The sequence below is a fragment of the Silene latifolia genome, chromosome 3 (assembly GCF_048544455.1).
Source record: "Silene latifolia isolate original U9 population chromosome 3, ASM4854445v1, whole genome shotgun sequence".
In the NCBI taxonomy this organism is placed as follows: Eukaryota; Viridiplantae; Streptophyta; class Magnoliopsida; order Caryophyllales; family Caryophyllaceae; genus Silene; species Silene latifolia.
In genome coordinates, this window is record NC_133528.1 from 131,819,884 (window position 1) to 131,840,211 (window position 20,328).

Sequence of the window (20,328 nt, forward strand, 5' to 3'; positions counted from 1 at the left end):
CCACCTAAAATCTAAGGGATAATTAAATTACTAGGAGTACAAGGTTAGTAATAACTGAAGGTTGATCTTAGTGATCACAGTATGTTCTTTCTTATATTCATCAGATAGGAAAAAAAAGGAAATTAAATTTTCCTTACTCGTTTATTGATTATTTGATTATGATGATTACTTTATTAGATACTCCTACTAACTAAAAGTGCAGAAGACTAAAACCATAAACATTGGATCATATATTCATATCGGGTTAGATTTTGTCGAGTTAATTACAAGTTTGAATTAATTATAGATCATGTTCGATCATCAACTGGTGACCTGAAAAAATTGACCACGTTCGACCTAACTCTACAACTCGAAATTAACTCGTCCAGAACTGACGGAACTCGAATCCGACCCAATTGACTTGTTTGTCCGATCTATCAACGAGTCGGGTCATTATTGGAGTACAACTCAGGTAGGTAGGATTTGACTCAGGTCCAGATCAAATTAATAACTTTATTTACCCAATTTACAGATACTATTGAATCGATTTTCGAATAATTTTGATCGAATTCGTCAAGTTGGGCTTGTACATAGACCTGGCAAACAGATCAGGTCGTGTCATGTTTGTGTCGTGTTCGTGTCGACCCACTTATAAAAATGGGTCATCAAGCCTCAACCCAAACAAGTTAATCTCGTGTCGGGTTCTTGTCGTGTTTTCGTGTTATGTCTCTATTTGAAAAGTTTAAATATATTTATGTAATACAAGATCAAGAAAAAGTAAAATTAATTTAGTAAATATGTTATGCGTGCCGAGTACGTGTTAAGAGAGCTCAACTCAACCCCGACCCGGTTAAATTTTGTGTCATATTCGTGTCGATCCCCTAAAATAAATGGGTCAGATAACCTCAACTCAAACCCGCTAATTTCGTGCCGTGTCTTTCTTTACTAGCTCTACTTGTGTAGATGGACTCAAAGGAGTAACCGTAGAGAACGAGTCAGAGTAAAGAGTAAAACTGTAAAAGACAGCTCAAGGAAAGGCTGGAACAACAAACGACAAAGGTACATACCCGTTAAATGGGGCCCACATAGACCTATTACATAACTTCCCGCTGTTGTATTTAAAACCACCCTTCCCCAAATTTCCTCTTCATTTCTTCTACCCAGTCTACTCTACAACTTCTCTCTATTTACCTTCAATTTTTAGGCATACATTTCTTCTTCATAATCTTCCACCAACATTTCCAACAATACTCACTTGTAAGCTCCCCTTCCCCCCTCTCTCTTCTCTCGTTCGCATCGTTTATTGTACAAATTCTTATTTAAGACAGACGGTTATATAGATCACTGTTGTGAAATAGATCCAAAGTTCCAAACCGTTTTATAAGAGACCGACCAATTGTGTTTTTAATCAATGTAAATAATTATTTTGTTATTTTTTCCTGCCCAATTTTTCAGTCTTTATTCGGCGGACTTGTTAATTTGTCCCCTTGATTTTTTCACACTTTTCCTTTTCCTGCTTTTTTAGTTAAAATAATCGATAATTCTTCTCACTCTAATTGGTTAGCAGTCCGTCTTATTATAGACGGACACTATCCGTCTATAGCTATAGACGGATAGTGTCCCTCTCACAAATTAAAGTGGGTAGTGCAAGTGGGGGTATCCATTTTCCACCCACTTGCACTACCCACTTTAATTTGTGAGAGGACACTATCCGTCTATAGCTATAGACGGATAGTGTCCGTATACTTCCTCCATTCAACTCCACTCTACCACTTTCCTTTTTCACGTTCGTCAACGCGTGTTTTATGCGATAAATATCGTTAACTACGTATTTGCAAAAATTATAAAAGTTAGATATTTTTAATGTATTCGTAAAGGCGAATCAAACAAGATCCCACATGAATATATTTTCACTTATATATTGAGAGAAAATCGAAATTGAATGTGTATTTGTGAATAGTGTAAAAAATAGAAATAGGTAGAGTGGAATTGAATGGAGGAAGTATATCTTTAAAAATATCCTTCTAACATAATTGACACTCAATTTTTTCCTTCTTGGTAAGTGTGCAACTGGAAAAATAACACGGTTTCATTATTAAAGTTGGTGTACTACTCCGTATTTTTGTTAATTATTGAGCTAATTAAATTTGTTTAGCTTCAATTTGTTCATAAATCGCACTGAAAACTACTCGGTATTTTTTTTTTGGGCCTATATAATTTGAGAGTAAGTCTTGCTTAAAACGGGTTGGATTTTAAGACGGGTCGTTGTGTGAGAGGAAATGGGTAGAGGGGACAAAGGTGGGACCTCCCATGTGCTTCTCCACTCACCCTAAATGGGTATTTTGTGAGAGAATATGGTATCCGTCTTATTAATAAGACGGATACCTTGGTCTGAAATAAGAATTGGTGATAATTTGATAGTCACATTTTAAAATTTAATCTAAAATGTGTCTTTAATCATTACAATTTGATTAATATCACATTCTACTTTGTTTTTAATTAACGTTTGATTACTTTTGTTTTGTCCCTGGCCATACCCTTATCACTCATGAGAGTTATGGCTTACCAAACAGCTTGTCCTGCTTTAAGACAAATCCTATGACTATACATGATTTTCTGGAAAATTGGATTCTTCACATTTTATTTTGGTCAATAATTGTTGTGTAAGACACTTAACCGTTTTACATCGTACAACAATTCTTCTGTACTCATAATAAATGAATGTTTAACCAATTAAAAGACGTCTGTCTCATTCTATAACCCGCGTATTTTGTTAGGGAGTAAATTGGAAAAATGAGGCGGCCGTTTCATGGGATTGCTAGTGATCTCAATGGAAGAATGTCATGTTACAAGCAAGATTGGATTAATGGTATTCGATCCGGATTTGGGTACTTTTCTATTTTCACCTATATTTACAAACTTAAATCAAATTTCATAAACAATTTTGGTTTTTTTTTTTTTTTTTTAAAGTGAGCAAAGAATGATTATTTACTCTTGCATGTGTGTTTTTATGAGTGTAGGATACTTGCTCCAACTACTTACATCTTCTTTGCATCTGCTCTTCCTGTCATAGCCTTTGGTGAACAACTCAGCAGAGATACAGGTGCTTTTTCTTCCGACACTTATTAATAACTTATCACAAATTCTTATATGAGACGGTTTCATGATAAGATTACCGTAGAACAGACCTTATAATAATGAGTTAGATATATTTTCCAAAGGGTTATAATGGACTCTAGCTGATTAGGTTCCGGTTCGTCTAACATTATATTAATATGAGACGGTCTGGGTGACCCATCTAATAATGCGCGTGTGTTTAGATGGGAGTTTGAGCACAGTAGAGACATTAGCATCAACAGCAATATGTGGGATCATACACTCAATATTTGGTGGGCAGCCTCTTTTAATTCTAGGTGTTGCAGAACCAACTGTCATCATGTACTCTTACCTTTATAACTTTGCCAAAGGAAATAAAGACTTGGGTCAACAACTTTACCTGGCTTGGGCTGGATGGTACGTTCTTTTATTTATTTATTTTTTGTCTACTTTTACTGCTTGAATCATGATTATGAGATTATCATATTCTTTTTAGTATAAAGATAGTCGCAATGACAGACAGTTATGATGTTGATGGGTTTTGCATTGAATTTTTTCATATTGTCATTCCAGGGTATGTGTATGGACTGCTCTCTTGCTTGTTCTTCTTTCAATATTCAATGTTGCCACGATTATTAATCGATTCACAAGGGTCGCTGGGGAGCTCTTTGGCATGTTAATTACAGTTCTTTTCCTCCAAGAGGCTATCAAGGTATATGCTCTTGTTTTTATTAGGTGACTTAAAAGTTTCTTGTAAGACACAAAAACTCGTATGACACCGTGTTTTTAATGCAAGACAAGTCTATATTAATCCTATAGTAATTAAATGAGAAAAACACTGAATGATTTATAGTTCTGTTACATGAAAATGAATGCTTTTGTTGCAGGGGATAGTAAGTGAATTTAAAACCCCTAAGGCTGATGATCCTAAACAAGATATATACCAATTTCAATGGCGGTATGTGAATGGATTGCTTGGAACCATATTTAGCTTTGGGGTCCTTTTGACGGCCTTAAAAAGTCGAAGAGCAAGAGCATGGCGCTATGGAACAACCGATGCTAGGAGTTTTATTGCTGACTATGGTGTTCCTTCCATGGTTGTCCTTTGGACAGTTTTATCATTCAGTGTTCCTTCCGGAGTTCCTAGTGGAGTACCCAGAAGGCTATATAGCCCTTTGCCTTGGCAATCTCCATCTCTTTATCACTGGACTGTTATTAAGGTGACAACTCTCACTTCAGTACACGTCTTACAAATTCTTGTCTAAGATTAGACTTGACTCGTTCTGAATTGAACCGGTCAATCAATGACCGAAATATGACAGCAAACCTGAGTTGAACCATTTCTACTTCACCCGAGATGACCTACACTTGGACTGACCTGATCTTAAAACATCTGAAACTCGAAAAAACTGAGTCCACCAAAACTGAACCCGAAATAGCCAGACCAGATGACCTGTTGGCCAGGTTGAAATAAGACTAACAAAAAGTTATAATGTCATTCTGATCGTTTTTATAGGAGACTTGTTAAAACGTAATTGTTGCGCTCATCAGTTTGTAGTAATTTCTTGATTTACTTCAAGTTTGTGATTTGAGTTTTTTTTGTGATGTCGAAAATGAAGGATATGGGTAAGGTACCAGTGGCGTATATATTTGGAGCCTTCATTCCGGCATTGATGGTGGCGGGACTGTACTTCTTTGACCATAGTGTTGCTTCACAACTTGCACAGCAAAAGGAGTTTAATTTGAAAAGGCCTTCTGCCTACCATTATGATATCTTGTTGCTTGGATTCATGGTATGTAATGGTCCTACCTTACTTTGCTTAGGCTCATTACACGCACTCATAATTCTAAGACTAACGCAACGCGGGTTTTGTAGACTTTGCTGTGTGGATTAATCGGACTTCCTCCATCAAACGGAGTCCTCCCGCAATCTCCTATGCATACAAAGAGCCTGGCTGTTCTCAAGAAACAGGTTGGTATATGGAATTTCTTGACATGGATAGGTTTAGGATCAGATTCACAATGATCCAGAATCGACCTGTATTCTTATCAGATCACCAAATATAAACACGGTCCATATCTGAAAAAAGTTACAACACAAAACCGATCCAAATTATATGAGGACAATTGTGACCATGATCCTATTGCTGTTCCGAAACTCGTTTTAATTTGATTATCTCCCTTCAAATCTACTAGCTCTATTCATATCATTTCCATACGTTTGATTAAAATACTACTCACAATATTGAACAAGTGTATGGAAATGACATGAATAGAGGAAGAATATATTTTGTCGTCCAACTGAGCTAACAAAATCAAGAAATTTATATTTGATCGGTTCAGGTCAGATTTGAGTATGGGTTGTAAGAAAATTAGGTTTGGATAGGTATTTGCCTTCCGAACTAAATGGTTTCGGCTTGTGTCAGACTTAGTTCGGGTTTTTAATCCATGTTTCGGGTTCTAATATCAATTGTCTGATAACAGCTGATGGGCAGAAAGATGGTGGAGACTGCTAAAGAAAGCATAAGACAGAATGCTACTACCACTGAAATTTATGGACAGATGCAAGATGTGTTCATTGAAATGGATCAGAGCCCAGATGTAAGCCACTTCTAATATCTGTTTTCGGACTTTATTATGCTGAAAAAGATCATTAAAAAGAAAAATAAATTAGGTTATATTCTAGGATACCAAAGTGAGAATTTTCAAACCCATGACACCGAAAGTTTTGTAGAAAGTAAGGTTCAACTGCAAATCGAATTCTGAAATATAAGAAATCTGCTTGGGCTTTCAGACTCATGAAGTTGTGAGAGAACTAGAAGATCTGAAAAAAGCAGTGATCAAGGGAAACAACAAAGAAGGGAAGGATGAAACCGCCTTTAGACTGGAAAACATCGATGATTATCTGCCTGTAAGAGTGAACGAACAAAGAGTTAGCAACTTGTTACAGTCGTGTTTAGTGGCAGGGGCTGTGTTTGCAATGCCTGTGATCAAGCTCATACCCACTTCCGTCCTTTGGGGATACTTTGCCTTTATGGCCATTGATAGCCTTCCTGGTAGCCAGTTCTGGGAAAGAATCCTACTCCTTTTCATCACTCCCTCTCGACGCTACAAGTAAGCTTACGATTAACATCAGATAGCGTCATTCTGAATTGGGGTCTGTTTCAACTTTGTTATTACTAGGTCATTTCGAGTATTGGTCAGTTTGGGTCAAACATTTCAAGCTGAGAGGTTACAGCTAGTATCATTCAAGGGTTGTGTTTATTTGTTAAGTTACGTTATTCATTTCGGGTCAAAACTCGGAAAAGGTTATTTCCAAACGGATGGCTTCCACTGGGGTCATTTTAGGTATTTATCAATACTGCGTCCATCGAAATTCGGACCACCACCAGTCAGATATTGTCTGATTATTTTCGGTTATTCTTTTAAATTTTTAATCTAATTCAGATTTCCATTCAAGTTATTTTTGGTGAGCTTAATTTGGATCTCTCTTATAACGAAATTTATTAATGTTTTATTATGTTGCAGGGTTTTGGAAGAAGCTCATGCTTCATTTGTAGAATCAGTGCCCTTCAAATACATAGCTGGGTTCACGCTATTCCAAGCAGTGTACTTGTTGATTTGCTTTGGAGTAACTTGGATACCAATTGCCGGGATTCTTTTCCCTTTGCCTTTCTTCCTTTTGATAAGTATACGACAGTACGTTCTCCCCAAGCTGTTCCAACCGTTTCACCTACAAGAACTCGATGCAGCTGAGTACGAGGAGATTGCTGGTGCACCAAGACGTGCCCTCAGCATGTCTTTCAAGGTATTTTTTTAAAACTGAAATCTTTGGTGTTTATCTCATTTGTGGTTAACTGTAAATCGAAGGACGAGATTGTGATATTTGGGTTTGGGATTGATATTAGGAGAGACAATCTCTTGGCGACGATCAAGTGGGAGATGATGGTGAAATATTTGATGAGCTGACTACCAGCAGAGGGGAGTTCAAGCACCGAACTGTGAGCTTTAAAAACGCTCAGGTGAATTTAACTGATTTTCTCTTAGTTTTAGCTGATAAGTTGGAGTGATGGTATTCAGAACTCGCGTATACAACTGACATCGTCAAAACTGCCTTTGTAACTCTCTTTAGAGTTCACGCTCAATGAAATAAAATAAACGTCGCCTTAAAACCGTCATTTGTCTTCTTATGATTCAGGTTCACCTTCCAGACAATATCCTTCCAGAGTGAGAGTGAGAAACAAGTACAGTTTCCGACACAGGTAAACCGTAGTATTGATGGTGATGGAAAGCAACTTCATTCTAAGGCGAAAGAAGGGAAATGCAACCAAGCTCTCGAATGGGAGCTGAAGTCGGAGTTAAAAATGGGAAAGACTCGTAGACCTAAGATTTTGATGGTAAATGATTTAGATAGAATACGTAGAAAAAGTGGCAAATCATATTCATTTGGTTAAAATGTAGAAAGGAATGCAAATATATACTCAATTAGTTTTGAACTCAGATGTTCATCAGATTACGGCCCTGTTTGGTAAACAGCGGATTAATATTGGCAGAAGCAGATTGTAAAAGCAGATTGTAATTAGCAGAATTTGTTGGCAGATTTGACTAGCATATTCAATTAGCAGAATTTGTTGGCAGATTTGACTAGCATATTCAATTAGCAGAATTTGTCGAAGGTGTTTGGTAATTAGCAGAATTAAATTAGCAAATTAGCTCATTCCTTTGTAAAATGACAAAAAAGGACATGATTAAATTATTGACTAGTATTTGTCAAAATACATCACACAAACAACTTTAATGACTAATGTCGATTTCTTCTACTAGCCATCAAACTAGAAGTAATGTTATCGCGAACAATTGACATTTCTTTAGTTTCCGAAGACTCGGTTACAGGTTGCGAGGAATGATTAGCCACAAATGAATAAAACTCCTTTGTGCAAGTGTTCACATAATAACAAAACAGTAATAATGACTTTCAACTTGCTAATCGGAAACCAATTACTTAAATTTTGAGTAAAGAAAAATCAAAGCAAAAAAAAAAAAAAAAAAAAAAAAAAAAAAAAAGAGAAAACGCATGGAGTATGGACTATGTATGTATGCAATACTTTAAGGAAAAGGTGAAAAAACAAGTTTGAGAAAAAAAAACGTATCTTTTTCCAGAGATGGGAGTGAAGGAGGAACAATGGAGAAATAAAGGTAGGGTTATATTTTTAAAGGGTAAAAAGGTGAATATTTTTTTTCTCTAATCTACTCTTTGAATATGCTAGGGGGAGCAGCATATTCTAAGAGCATCCGCAAAGGTGAGGCTCCCCATATTTTCTCTTTCCTTTTCTTATTCGTCCACCTCATTTTCCACTAACTTTTTCATTTACCCTTCTCATTTCATAATTACATCTATGCAATAATGGGGTTCCCCAATTCAAACACAAAAATTTGGGAACCTCCCCAAAAGTAACACAAATTGCCTTACTTTTTTGTTGGGAAACTCCTCTAAAAACAGTGGAACCCCAAATGTTGGGGAGCTTTGTGCAACAATGAGGAGCCCCATATGAGGAGAGAGATGACATATGGGGAGGCACCTCCCCACCTTTGCGGATGCTCTAAAATAGTAGATTGGACTCAAATCTACTATTTCAATATGCCGTTTCCCAAACACCCCAAATAGCATATTGATTGGTCAAATATGCTAATTGGGTCAAATATGCTGAAATTTATGCAATATGCTGTTACCAAACAGCGCCTACGTGTATTTGTCGGCGAGCTTTATTTCTCTGGTGTTTTTCTTTTTGGCCTAAATTAATACTGTGCCCTTTTTTTTTGGTGTTATATGAGGCGCAAGGCCAATACAATACAATATAGGGGGGAGGGGAGGATTTGACCCCATGACCTATTGTCACAATACCTCGGTCTTAACCATTAGATAGAAAAAAAAAAAGAATCAAAAATCTTTTGGATAAAACAAAGGAATGCACCAGACCTATGTATTTCATAAATGAGTTATACTAATATCTTACAAAAACTGATGACAAAAATACAGACTTGCAGTAACTGTAGGATTATAACCAATCCAGGATAAAACAGGTATCCTTTTATAAAATTCTCGATATAGAATATAGATGGTCAAAACTAAAGCACCGATAAATTTTTTAATATGATTGAATTGATTCACAAAGAAAAACTAGATTACACACAATGCTGAACTTGAGGCTCCATCACACCACTTGGTAATTTTCCGTGTGGAGCTGGATTCTCTGAGCGAATTTTGGAGGGGCTCCACCTTTTAATGGCAGGATGTTAACGACCTGTGGATGGCATACAACCGTAAGTTGGCAACAAAACAACCAAGGAGAACATAATTAGAGGAAGCCAAATAAAAATAATCTGACAAAAATCAATCCATGTCAAAGTAACAACAGATAACACAAGTTCTCATCCTCTCTTCTGAACATTTGGCTCTTTACCTTTGCTTTTGGTGCAATTTTTTGAAAAAGCACATCCAAGGGGGTGAAGACGGAAGTGGTGTATTACGTTAAGCAAATAAGCCGGAAAAAAAGGAATTGGTGAAGAATTCTACTATTAAACATGCCAAAAACGGAATAGGTAAATAATCTATTTCATATAGGAGGATGTATTAGATAGTCTGTCTCATGATAAGGTTATCTTGAGACTGAACCGTATTATATAGGGTAGTTAAGTCTTGATTTTAATATTTATCAGATTAATGAGAATCCCATGGTCTCACATTATATTAATGGTATATATGATCCATGTTAACGGAGCTAGGTAATGCCGTGGAAAAAATGTGATAGTTTGGGTACCTTGAGGTCACTGAATGTATTTGTAGCTGTGAACCGTACAGAGATGGGGAAAAAGGCAGATGAATCTGAAGCAGGAACCACAAACTCAAGTGCTCCACTGCCAAGTTACAAAAAAAACATGTATCAGAAAAAGGTGCTTCTGCCTAGCACTGGTAGCATTACATTTACCTCGTCATTTATTGCGACATGATAACAATTTCTCTAGATGTTATATTTACATACTGAGAGTTAAAAAGAAAATTTATTACTCCATTGCTCACCTTCGGTTAGAGTTATCTATCAGAACAATGGACCACTCCAAGATAGAGTTTCTGGAATCATACCTGCCAAAGGAAAATATGTAAAGGCGTGATTTTCAACTCATTAGGATATCGACTCCATTATATATAGGCATAATACTACTATTTGTACAAGTAAAACGATGTCAAGCTAAAAGTCTAATTATTTTTCCGCTTCAATAGGGAAGAGGATCACCGCCTCTTGAAGTCAGTTAAATAAACCTAGAATTTTAGAAGTTAATGGCAGCTAAGCACTCGATTTAGCAGCATCCTCACCTCCATTCACCCTCAATTTGTGTTACATTTGGTGCTTCTCGGAGTGCTGGGAGGGGAACTGAAATCACGACATTTTGTAGATCAAACATAGACGAAGCTTCATACTCAATGCTGACGTAAGTGTCACTTCCAGAAACAGAGGGCCAACAGTTAACTGTAAGATGAGAGAACGGATCAGACGATGACAACAACCACAACAACAACTTACTCTAGGATCCCGTGAATTGCGGGTAAGGGGAAGTCGAATGTATGCAACCTTACCTTTGTGTTAGCAAAAAAGAGAGGCTATTTCCGAATGTCTCAATATGAAGAGACAGATCAGAACATACAAAAAAAGTTTATACAACAAGCCTGGATGTTGATTATAGAACTGAAACTTACTAGTCAATGGAACAACTGATTCGTCTGTGCTCTGCATTCTCCATTTTAAGAGTCCAACACCATCTCCTCCTTGGTTGCAAGGGAAAGGCCTGTTTGGATCTTTGAGACCCAAAATATTTTCATTTGAGTACTGATCTCTGTTGATATTAGGGTGCGTTTTGAATACAACGCTAGGATGACCAGCAGACTCAACCTGAACATCACAAATAAAAAGAACATTTATAGTAGCAAGCATGTGACCCACCAAGGGCGGGGAAAAAAATAGAATGATGAGCTATCGTCATGTGAATAGAAGTATTTGAGGAAAATACAACTTAACATATTGTCTATGAACTCAAATCAAGTATAGAATAATTTAGACCATATATAACAAGAATATCAGTTGATCAACATATTATGAGACGAATAACCTGAAAAATGACGCTGATTACGGAGACTAATAATAGTCTTATACATAAACTTAAAAAAACATAAGTGCATGGAGGGTCAGTGGAAGCACCTGAACTTGAATATAAGCATCTTTTTCCTCAAGTATCTGAAGTGCCAAAGTTCCTTGAACATCAAAATTACTGAGTCCTCCATCTCGTTTTAGTGTCACATTGAGTTTTTCTTCAACAGAGAGAGTTATGGGATCAGTTGGTGGTGGAGCAGCAGCCTTGGACTTGCTTAAGGCTGGTGGAACATCCTCAACAATCACTTCACCTTCAGCTTTTAGGGATTCCAAAAATTGATTGGTCCTCTGTGATTTACCAAGCTTCATTCCAAGACCCTTAGGAGGGGCATTGGCAGCCGTTGCTGGACGAGCTGGTGCTGCCAATCAAACACGCATAATTAGCAAAATAGCAACTGAGAGGCAATCACCATTATATCGGGAAAAAAGGTGAACCTAAAAACGCTTTGTTGGCATTTCTAATTTTGCAATTATATATCAATAATAAAGACCCTGCGCAAACCATCAAAGTATTGTCAGATTCCAAATAAAGAACCTAATACAAACCTTTCGACTTGGTAGAGTATGAATCAAAATCAGTTGATAAACTCAATGCTGAACTAGGTCCATAATTACTGTTGCTGCTAGAAATACTCATCTCACTGAAGCCACTTTCAAGTCTTCCAGGGCCCATAGATGACATGTAACTTTTATTCTTTTCAATCTGCAAAAATGAACGATAAAGGAAAAATGCATTCAATTGATATTGACAGTGTTAGTGATTACATTATCATCATGACCAGAGGTGTAATAAAACATGAATGTGGAAAAAAAAAAACAATACCTTGCTCTTATCAATTTCATTAGCTTTGCGCTTCATCAGATCCTTAGTTTCATTAATCTTACTTGCAACAACCAGCTTGTGCAATTTCTCTTCCTGACTTTCCATTTCGCAATATTGCTTTACCATGGCAACAGTGACACTTTCCTTGTGCCCAATAGAGATGACCTCGTCAAAGGCAAATATCAGCTCAAAAGCCGCGCTACTTATTCCTTCTTCGTCTAAAGAGTAAGCATATTCAGGTACCTATTTTTTTTTTAATCAAGGAATAAACATTAAAAGAACTATAGGAAGTTAAGATGCAACGCAAATGGAAAGATTATTTGGTAGGTGTGGCTTCTTTTCAACGTGGTAATGGTGACATTAGCAGAACAACGCATGAGACAAAAGAGAAATGACCAACTGAATATGCACCCAAAAAAAAGAGTAAATAAACAAGACTACTGGATCCAGTGCTTGTAACAAAATATTTGTTAGATAACCAAAAGCAAAAGAGAGAATGAAAAGTGTTATTCTGAATTGTCTGATAACATCAGCGCACAATTTGTGAGAAAAAAATATAAATAAGACAAATACAGCATGTCAAAAAAAACATGGTTCAGTCACTGATAACTGATTCACATCATTTTAGAAAATCTATTTTAACACTCCAAGATCAATCAAAAGTTCCAAAACAAAGTTATAAAGTTGAAATTATGTAAGCCAATGTTAGTTTCATTTTGTGAGCATGAAAGAAAAAAGGTATACCAGCTTAGAAAGCATCCTTAAAGTGTCCAAGTCTTCCAATATGTTACTCTGCTTATTAGTAACAACAAGCAGGTAAAGAGCTTCAATTGGCTGGTAGACATATCGCACATCTTCTGTTTCAACATATGTATGCTGCTTCCCAGTTCCTATCAGTTTGGGAAACGCGGCAAGAAGGGTCTCAACTCTTATGCGTGACATTTCCATAAACTGTCTCGAAACAAGAGCTGCAAGAAAGTATGCAAGAGAGTCATAATGAAACCCTCAAAAAAAGAGATCAATGTAACAGACATAGATACCAAAAAAGCTAAAGAACTTCAGTCTAAACTCTCACATACTCAGAATGAAAGGGCAGTGAACCTAAAATACACTCAATGCACAAAAATTAGAAATCGAATAAGCCACAAACAAACTCCTCTTACACTTGGATTAAAACAAATTCCACATCTCACATGAAATTATGGAAAGACAAAATTTCCTCCAGAACATGTCTACTGCAGCTAACCCAGTGGCGCAATGCAACAATTCAAACTGGAAAAAGTAATCAGATTTACGGTGTGGAAAATCAAATATGCAAATCTAGTACTTCTCATCATTTATTTACTCTAAAACAACTTCACAGGCTTAAAGTTCAACTTTTCTTATGAACATAACAAGTGAAACAAATTAATCTTCATAAGACACACACAAGTGATAGCTGAAAAACTAGCATAATTTCAAAAATATATAGTCACTTGGGTCAACAAACTCTAAAATAAAATAAAAACAAACCAATGTTACATTTATACTGCAGGAATGAAAGGTGAAAATAGTCATAATATATTAATATGAACAAAAATAATGGAATATGAAAAGCAATGGCGGGTTAAAAAGATAAAATGACGTTAAATAAGAGATCCGGCAAAAAAAAAATAGAAACACAGTCACTGCTGGGTGCAATAAAGAACATTTGTTGAGAGCAGACATACAACTCACCTTTGCCAGACTTGCTAATAATAGATGCAGCAAGGACAACCTATTCATGTTAATAGAAACTATCAGTGAAAAAGTTACAACAAGATAAAGGCCTTTACAAGGACAATGACATTACTTGATCCAGCAAGCTAACTGCCGCACATTAAAAAAAAAAAAAAAAAAAAAAAAAAAGGCATCTAAATCAAATATATAAGTCTGAGCTGAATTTTTTTTCCAGAATGATCTTTTCAAATAAGGGGCAACGAATCTAAGACATCCAAAAGAATGAAAAGATGAATGAGGGCATATCCAAAACGTGACCAAACTTATTGCTCAACTGGCATCTGAAACAACAACAAAAAAATTTGGAACACCAGGATAGTCAAGTGAAACCCTTTGACGTTATTTGAAATATTTAATGTTTAAAAATGTATTTGTTCTTTTCGGTTTTATTACACCTTTTTACCAACAGCTTTCTTATACTCCCTCCATTTTTCTTATATCATCCCCTTTCTTTTGGGCACAAAAATTAAGAAAGGGAAAGATAGAAGGAATAAAATAGAATAAAGTATTGTAAGTTGTGAAATTGATAGGGGAGAGAAAATAATAAAGAATGAATAATGAATAAATCAATACTATATATTAAATCCAGAAACCAAGGGACTTCAATGTAATTAAAGAAAGTTATACAAATTAATTATACTATATAGTTTTAAATCACTAGCATCGTGTGATGGACCCGTTTAAGGGATCTCAATGCAAATATTATATAGTTTGGGTTAAAATTATTATATAGAAGCTTGGTAATTTTCCTAAATATTTGTAAGGGACTAAAACATGGTCAATTTCCTTACAATAAAATAATTAATTAAGATGGTCAATTTCCTTAAAATCAAATAATTAATTAAGATGGTCAGTTTCAAGGAAACTAAAAGAAAGAAGATGCATGGTAATTTTCCTAAATATTTATAGAAGACTAGAAGATGGTCAATTTCCTTAAAATAAAATAATTAATTAGTATAAACATGCACACTTATGGTATTTATTATTATCATCATAAAATTATATATTCAATTTAAAATCTATGCAATTTTATTAAATTCTATAGTTTATTAGATGTATAGAGATGTTAATTATTTAACATACAAAAATATAATATATAAGTAGGTTATAAATAATTCAAGTTATATTAGTAATCACTCATTTGAATAGTAAAAGTAACAATATTATCAGCGAGATTAGTGAAAGTGGTAGAAACAACAACGGGAGTAGTGAAATAATCAATATTAATGTGGCAATAGTGAAAATAACAATAATTCCGGCGGGAGTAGTGAAATTATCAGTATTAATGCGACAGTTGTGACAATAACAATAATTACGGCGGGAGTAGTGAAAGTAACAATAATTACGGGCAAGTAGTGAAATGTTATTACTATTGTTTCATTAATAAGAGTAAAATATTAATTGCAGGAGTAGTGAATTTGTCTCGAAATTTATTTCATCGTAATTTTAGGATGTCATAGAAAAATATATTAGTGATAAATTTATGAGTTATGCAATTTAAGTAATTTTATTTAATGAAAAAAAAAATAATGATAAGTAGAGGTAGCCCGGGCGAAGCCGGGCACCAATACTAGTAATAGATAAAGTAATTAGAGTTGTTGATTTTTTAGGAGAGAGAAATTAATAAAAAATGAATGAAACTTACCAAAAAAGGAAAGAGGGAAGATAATCAAACTTGTGTGAAAAAGGAAAGAGGGAAGATAATAAGAAATTGGAGGGAGTATATTAATACTTGGTTCACTTTTAAAGTTTTACGGACCCTTAAGTTTTACTTCGGTTTTCAAAATCGTTTTAATCTTTATTCTCAATTTAAATTCTAAGTTTTTATAAAAGAAATCCGGACTTCGATTTTAAAACCTTAAGTTTACCTTCTTCTGTATTATGTTTCACCCCCCTTTGTTTTTCACTTTTTCTTTTCTATATTTTCGCATTTTGAGGTGTGCGTTCACCCGTGGACGGTTCAAAGGATGATTCATGTAAGCCGACCCCAAATGAATCATTTTGGGATTAAGGCTCTGATGTTGTTGTTGTTGAAGTTAGTTTTTATCACAACCCCAATTGCGATGAATAAGGCTGGGTTGCAGATTGCCAAAAATCTCAGGATTTTAAAAACCTCTCTTGAAAGACTTGAAGGTTTACTCAAAATATTTCGAAAACTAGATGTACCCTTGATTCCCGGCACTAAACAGAAGGGGTTCAATATAGAGAAGAACCAGGACATGGTAGGGTCGGACACATTCTAGGTGACAAAAGACTCATACGATTCAGTCGTTATTGTCCGGTTCTATTGCATCACAGTAGCCAAACGTAACTACTGCCAGCCTACTGCATGGGGAAAGTGCAACTAAGGCTGCAAAATCAAATCACATAAGCTATTGGTTTAAATTTATTAAATTTTTAACCCATATGCCGAGATGAGTCTGGGACACTAATCAAGCAAGGAAAATAAAAAAATCGAAAATATTAAGAGATAAACGTACCATCTTGACAACCCAGGAAATCCCACAAGCTTAAACAAGAATGCAAGAAGGATAATGACAACCTCCTGAAATAAGATGTAAACTCATCAAAACAACCCGAATAACCTTACTAGTGGCAAAGTATACAACATACACACACCCAATGAGCCATCCAACGGACTCAATGGAAACACTAGTACAAGCTATATCTATTACACACAGTCACACACCCTTTATTTCAGTCAATAAGCTCCTTTGTTTAAAATCCTCCTCATAGATATAATAAAAATGAAGCTCATTCCGCTTATCTAAATGGAGGGACTGAGGAAGTATTAAAAGTATAAAACACCATACACAACAACAGTAGATCAGTTCAACAGAAGTTTACACTCTAAACAGCAAGATGTTCCATAAGCTCAGTGAGCAAACCACATTGCATATGGACAGTGGCGGAAGCGAGGAGGCTAGCTAGCACCACCCTAGATAATTGAAAAATCAAATTTATTTGCCAAAGTTTTGATTTCTTCCTAAATTACTTCATTGCATTCCTAATTCCTAATTCTCCTAAATTCCCAAACTATGTTTTAACCACCACACTTCAAATCCTGACTCTGCCACTGCATATAAAAAACAAATCTGATGAAACATCCTCACACATTATTATGCTACTCCTACACATTTGATCCACAATTAAACCAAACTACAAATGTGCATTGCGTTATAACAAATCAAAGTAGCGTAACGTAGCGATCATGGATCACACAACGAGTATAAAATCAAATCATAATCAAAACGTACACAGAATACCTAAATTCAGCAATTGAATTAACCAAATTACAAATGTGCATTGTGGTATAACAAATCACAGAAAATCTAGATTCAGCAAGATTCACAAACATTCAAAATTCAAATCATAATCAATCATAATTGCACACAAAATACCTAGATTCAGCAATTGAATTCACCAATTTTTCAACATTCAATATCATAAAAACACATTAAGATCGATTCACAAAACATGTCAATAATTCAGCATTATAACAAGGGAAGATCAAGCAGAACTCGAAATCATAATCAAACCGAAATAAATAAACAATTGTGATGAATTAACAAGGATGAATAGAGATAATTACTTGGGAGTAATTGAGTTAAAGAGCAAAAAATTGCGTTTTCTGGATCTAATTTCGCATCAAGTCTTTAACGGGTTGTGATCGATGATTCCTTTACGAGTCCTCGTAATCGGTTCGGATGTTCGGTTTATGTTTATGATTGGGTTTGGTGAACCTTGAAAAGCCGATTTTTTTGTCACACAACGAATAATTGGTTGACACGTGTTACACGTGACATTTGTGATTTAACTTAAATGGTCAGATTAGTCATTTTACATGTGTAATTAGTTTGTTACCTAAAAACTAGTATAGGACCCGTGCTACAGCACGGCATTTTTAAGATTTTGTTTATAAAGAGGGAAAACAATAAAATTGTTTTTGGCATAAAATATATGGTACTTTTAAGTTAATGTTAAAAAATAGTAGATATAATATTATCAAGGAGGAAAAAAATAAAGTTTATTACCGTAAAAGATAGTTGAAACTAAGTTAGTCTTGTTTCGAACTATTAATAATAATACTATAATGTTAAATCAATAAGGGGAACTAATTTATGAAATTAAATTAGATGTAAATTATAATTAAAAAAACCTATTAGCCTTATAAAAAAACGGTCGAAATAATATACTACGCGTTTAAAGAGACGATTTTAAAATTATTAAACTAAAATTTCACTTTCTATTTCCTATAAGAAAATTCATCAAAATTGACACACATCAAATTATTGTATATTTGGGGTAATTTATTGTGATTTGAAAAGTCAAAGAAATTTTTTGGTTCTAACGTTAGAATGTTAGTAATGAGATCTGCCAAATTATATAGAAACAATTTGTTTCCATATAGGATTGTTAATTATCAAAGTCAGAATTTTTTTTGTTATACGTTGGAATGGTGGTAATCAATGGGAAATCAATTTGTTTCCATATAGCATTCTTAATTAGAAAAGTCACAAGAATGTTTTGGTTATACGTTGGAACTAGGTTTGGTGCCCGGCTTCGCCCGGGCTATCTCTATTTACCGTTAAATTTTATTTTCAATGAAATAAACTATGTTGGAGTTGTCTAACTCACACGTTTACTATTTGTAATATATTTTTCTACGGAATATTTTATAATTATGATGAAATGTAAAATTTATTTTCAAATTATGAGACACGTTCACTACCCCGCTATTAATATTATTACGTTCACGACATTCTTTCTTAATATCATTACGTTCACTACTCCCGTGGTTACTATTGTTTCTTTTACTAATTCCTCAATTTTTTTCTGTTAAATTCATTATTCCTGTTAATTTTATCCGACCTATATTTAAATAAATAAAATATTTTCTTGAGTCGATTGGTTATTTAATTGTTCATACTTTTTCTCATTGTTACCACCGTTACTTTCACTACGTTCGTAGTTACTTTCACTACTCCCACTATCATTATTATAACTGTCACTAATTCCACATTAATACCGTTATTTTATTACTCTCGTTGCTGCTATTATTACTTTTACTACATTTAATTAAATGTATAATTCTATGATGATACTAATTAATTCCATAAATGGGGCATGTTAATTTTAAGGAAAATCACTATATTCTTGTGTTTTCTAAATTTAATTATTTTAATTTAATGTAATTTCCATAAATATTCTTCATCAAGGCATCTTTATATTATACTTTTAACCAAAACTATATAATATTTACATTGAGGTCCCTTTATCAGATCCATCACACGGTGCTATCGATTTAAAACTATATAGTATAACTAATTTGTATAGATTTCTTTAATTACATTGAAGTCCCTTGGTTTCTGGAATTAATATATAGTATTGATTGATTGATGGTGGTAATCAATGGAAATCAATTTGTTTCTATATAGGATTCTTAATTAGAAAAGTCAAAGATTATTTTTAAATAGTGGGCTCAACTCAGAATCTTATTTGTGGTGTTTTCAGTCCATAAAGCACAGGCCTATTAAAGTAGGGAGCAGTTGGGCGGGAAAATACTAAGAGAATTTTATTCTCTTAGTAGTAGGGGGGATTCTTCTTTAAAGATTTTTTCTAAAAAATAATAAAAACGATTTCCTAAATATTTTTGAAAAAATACATGACAGGAATGTACAAAAAAATAAAATAAAAACAAAAATGGCTTCATATGAAGCGTTGTACGTTAAGAAATGCCGTAATCCGTTATATTGGGATCAAGCTTGTGAAGTTCGTGAATTGGACCCTAACAAGCTACTAGAAACCATTGGTGGAGTCAAGTTGATTCGAGAAAGGATGAAAACAACTCAAGATAGGTAGAAATCTTACGCTCATTCTAGACCTCGAGCTTTGGAGTTCGAGGTTGGTGACAAAGTGTTTCTCAAAGTTTCACCGATGAAGGGTGTTAGACGGTTTGGAAATAAAGGGAAGCTGAGACCTAAATATGTGGGTCCTTAGAGGTGATCAAGAGGATCGGTCCATTGGCGTATAAGTTGGAGTTGTCGGCTAATTTTGGGAAGATTCGTGACGTATTCCATGTTTCTGAGTTGATGAAGTACATAAGCGATCTTAGTCACGTTCTGCAGACTGATGTCTTGAGATCGAGCCTAACCCAGCTTATGAAGAACGACTGATTTGCATCTTGAATAAGAAGGAAAAACGACTTATAAATAAAGTTGTCATTGGTCGAAGTTCTTTGGAGGTGCGACATGTTCATTCGAGGAAGAGATATGGTAACTAAAGACTATATGCGAGTGAGGCACCCACATCTTTTTGAGAAAGGTGATTAGTTATTATCTTCGTATTTAACTCGATTCATTCTTTCCTTTCACTTCCTTACTTTCGATTTTTCTCACGTTAAGTTGCGAGGGTGAAAATTTTTAGCAGTAGGAAGACTATAGCACCCGCGTTTTTCATCAGAATAAT

At 34.8% G+C, this 20,328-nt stretch overlaps 2 protein-coding genes across 3 annotated transcripts; one reads left to right on the forward strand and one right to left on the reverse strand.

The window, feature by feature from the left end:
* The first annotated feature begins 1,105 nt into the window (after nucleotides 1-1,105).
* On the forward strand, nucleotides 1,106-7,749 carry LOC141648056 (boron transporter 4-like). The gene is made up of 13 exons (XM_074456505.1): nucleotides 1,106-1,236; nucleotides 2,757-2,867; nucleotides 3,000-3,082; nucleotides 3,300-3,492; nucleotides 3,649-3,787; nucleotides 3,963-4,295; nucleotides 4,695-4,868; nucleotides 4,952-5,047; nucleotides 5,560-5,676; nucleotides 5,870-6,189; nucleotides 6,604-6,883; nucleotides 6,984-7,097; nucleotides 7,274-7,749. The coding sequence occupies exons 2-13, from the start codon at nucleotides 2,773-2,775 to the stop codon at nucleotides 7,304-7,306; spliced, it is 1,977 nt and encodes a 658-aa protein (XP_074312606.1). The 5' UTR covers nucleotides 1,106-1,236; nucleotides 2,757-2,772; the 3' UTR covers nucleotides 7,307-7,749.
* A 1,273-nt stretch (nucleotides 7,750-9,022) lies between these two features.
* LOC141648057 (coatomer subunit delta-like) lies at nucleotides 9,023-17,637 on the reverse strand. 2 transcript variants are annotated; one of them, XM_074456506.1, is made up of 12 exons: nucleotides 17,453-17,637; nucleotides 16,341-16,405; nucleotides 13,819-13,858; nucleotides 12,847-13,070; nucleotides 12,103-12,345; nucleotides 11,826-11,982; nucleotides 11,328-11,638; nucleotides 10,829-11,021; nucleotides 10,448-10,601; nucleotides 10,154-10,216; nucleotides 9,894-9,990; nucleotides 9,023-9,377 (listed from the first exon to the last, which is right to left on the reverse strand). In XM_074456506.1, the coding sequence occupies exons 2-12, from the start codon at nucleotides 16,341-16,343 to the stop codon at nucleotides 9,288-9,290; spliced, it is 1,575 nt and encodes a 524-aa protein (XP_074312607.1). In that variant the 5' UTR covers nucleotides 16,344-16,405; nucleotides 17,453-17,637; the 3' UTR covers nucleotides 9,023-9,287. The 2 variants fall into 2 exon arrangements, with proteins under 2 accessions (XP_074312607.1, XP_074312608.1); XM_074456507.1 differs by lacking the exon at nucleotides 17,453-17,637 and adding an exon at nucleotides 17,262-17,436.
* Between the last annotated feature and the right edge of the window lie 2,691 nt (nucleotides 17,638-20,328).